Source organism: Brassica oleracea, chromosome C2 (genome assembly GCF_000695525.1).
Source record: "Brassica oleracea var. oleracea cultivar TO1000 chromosome C2, BOL, whole genome shotgun sequence".
Classification (NCBI taxonomy): domain Eukaryota; kingdom Viridiplantae; phylum Streptophyta; class Magnoliopsida; order Brassicales; family Brassicaceae; genus Brassica; species Brassica oleracea.
This window is the reverse complement of record NC_027749.1, coordinates 42369850-42372620: the sequence shown is the minus strand read 5'-3', so window position 1 is coordinate 42372620 and position 2771 is coordinate 42369850. Positions and strand designations below refer to the sequence as shown.

At 34.8% G+C, this 2771-nt stretch overlaps 1 protein-coding gene across 1 annotated transcript; it reads right to left on the bottom strand.

Annotated features, from left to right (window-relative positions):
- Nucleotides 1–1499: 1499 nt before the first annotated feature.
- On the bottom strand, nucleotides 1500–2033 carry LOC106325835 (lipid transfer protein EARLI 1-like). Its single transcript, XM_013763886.1, has one exon. The coding sequence runs from the start codon at nucleotides 2031–2033 to the stop codon at nucleotides 1500–1502; it is 534 nt and encodes a 177-aa protein (XP_013619340.1).
- Between the last annotated feature and the right edge of the window lie 738 nt (nucleotides 2034–2771).

Below are 2771 nucleotides of genomic sequence, written 5' to 3'. Positions count from 1 at the left end.
GTGGTTAAAACTTTAGTAATGACCAATTGTAACTTGTTTGTTAACTACAAGAAACAACTTATTCAGCCTTTATTTAAGTATTTTGCTAAAACTATTTCGAACACTATTATTTAGATTTTAATTATAAAAATATTTGATTTTGTCATTTATTTATATTAGATACAATTTTGTTGATTAATAAAAAAAACACTAATAGATGGTTAGAATGTCGTTAGAAAATAAGTGGTCAAAAGTTTGTCAATAATAAATTGTCACAAGCCGGTCAAAAAGTAATCAAAACAAATGGTTACAAGAGTGGTCATCAATTCATCATATAAAAAGGGTTAGAAACACGTCACGAAATCGTCAACATTGTTGTGACCAGTTTATGACGATAATTCTGACGAAATTACTGACCATTTATATGGTCAATAATTATTGACCACTTCCTGACTAAATCCGATTTCTGACGGATTTTTTTTGACGACTATAAGTGGTGAGAAATGGGACAAAAATGCTTGTTTCTGACCAATTTCTTTCTGATTAAGTGGTCACAAATTGAACAATTTCTTGTAGTGATTAATCATCTTCACAAATGAACATGGTGGAGGTTAAAAAATCCAGCGACCGGGAGAAACATCTGAGCTAGGTTACATGCTAAAATGGCAGAACAGCAAGACAAATAGATCAAAAGCAGTAAAGTAGAGGGTTGAAGGAAAAAAGACATGGAATCTCTGTTTCCTTTTTTCAGCTGAGCTTTGATAGAATAACTGTGTAAACAAATAATACTATAACAATTGCTCATATTCCACATTTCATGTTGCATCGATCTAACTCATTTTTCTATTTCTGTTTTTTCGTAAGTGTGTCTAATTTTAAAAATCAATTCATGAAATCTGAACAAATAAAATGATCATAAATTAGTATCTATTATTCTGTGAGACATTTCACAAAGTGAAATTGATGTTAATGATAACAAGATTTTTATCATATGTGTTGCCATTTATATAAGTTTGTTTTTCTTCATAGAAAATGCTACAAAAATGTAAAATTAGTAATCATTTATTAGAACACAAGCTGACTTGCCACTTATTTACTGGAATTTGATCAAAAAATTTGCCAAAAGAAGAGAAAAGAACATTATTTTTCATGAACAATGGTTTTATGTCTTTGTACTTTGTTTTTGAAATAAATTAAAATTCAATAATGTTATTTTGATTATATTCAAAATGCAATAAAAATTTAATCATAATTAAAGGGCATTAGTTTTTCAATGGGCTTTTAGGCACAAGTCCGGACCGGCACTGGTTGGTCTAGAGATATATGTAAACTCATATGGTTAACAAGACAATAATAAAAGTCTAACTAATAAAAAGGCAGTAATGAACACCAACTTCATTGATGTTTTATTACATAAGTAGTCGAAGACAGTTAAGAGTTACAAAGCTTTTTAGCTATAAGTTGAAGTGCATAGTGAGTAAGTTTTAGACTATTAATTAACTAGTATGGTTATAAAGTCGTCATGGGCATGTGTAACCTGGGGGAATACGACGACCACAAGCGCCTGAAAGGATGATGATATTAGGTGGGAGACTTAGACGTGGTGCATCCACCAACTCACACAGGCAATCAAGTGCGTCAGTGTCAGATCGATCACGGACGATAGAACAACATGGCTGCACACTACGGATTCTTGGGAGTTTATTTACGATACTGCCACATATTCGTATTTGTGGGACAGTCTTTGGGCAAGTGCTACGAGGTGGATGCTGTGATGGGGGAGGATTTGGTGAAAGGGATGGAAGAGGCAGTGGCGGTGGAGGAAATGGTTGTGGTTGAGGTGGTGGCGGACATGGTGGTGGTGGAGGAGGTGGTGGTGGCGGACATGGTGGCGGAGGTGGTAGAGGTATTCTTGGTGGTGCCATTATAGATGGAGGTGCTGGGATGCGTGGAGAGGTTGTAGAACGGCTTTGGACGACTTGGGTTCTGGCGAGGAGAAGAATGTTGAGTGCAAGGAAGAGAGTTACGATTTTTAATGAACAATGTAGGGCCATTTTGTTCAACGTTGTTTCTACGGAACTTGGTGAACTCAAATGAAGTGAAGTTGAGGGTATTTGTAGCGATTTTGGAGCTACATTAACAATAAACATCTTGTTACTTGTTCCATTGCCAAACCTGTTTCATGTTTAAGGCTTAGAGGTGGATTTTCACTATTCAATACACCGGTCTACTTTGTGCCTAGCCAGAAATTAGTTTATGTTTTGTGCAAACTATTTATTTATTTTGGGTACATTAACAATAACCATCTTGTTACTTGTTCCATTGCCAAACCTGTTTCTTGTTTAAGGCTTAGAGGTGGATTTTCACTATTCAATACACCGGTCTACTTTGTGCCTAGCCAGAAATTAGTTTATGTTTTGTGCAAACTATTTATTTATTTTGGGTATTCGGTTGTTGGTCTACTTTTAGCTGAAACTGAACTAGTAGAAATTTGTTTTAGAGGAAGTACATATGCATCTCATAATTAGTACGACTAATACATTACAACATATTTAGTAATTTTTGTTTTTGATAAGTTCTAAATAGTAGTATGCTGACAGCCATGGTTTCTCTATGACAATTTTACAAATGCTAAATGTACAATAAATGAGGATTTGTGAGAAACAAAACCTTCTCAAATTCCAAATCCCATACCCCTCTCTAAGTCGATCATGTTGGGTGAGCAACAACCTCTTTGTCACAGAACAAGCAAGTGAGTTACAAATCTTTATCCTGATATATCACGGTCCTCC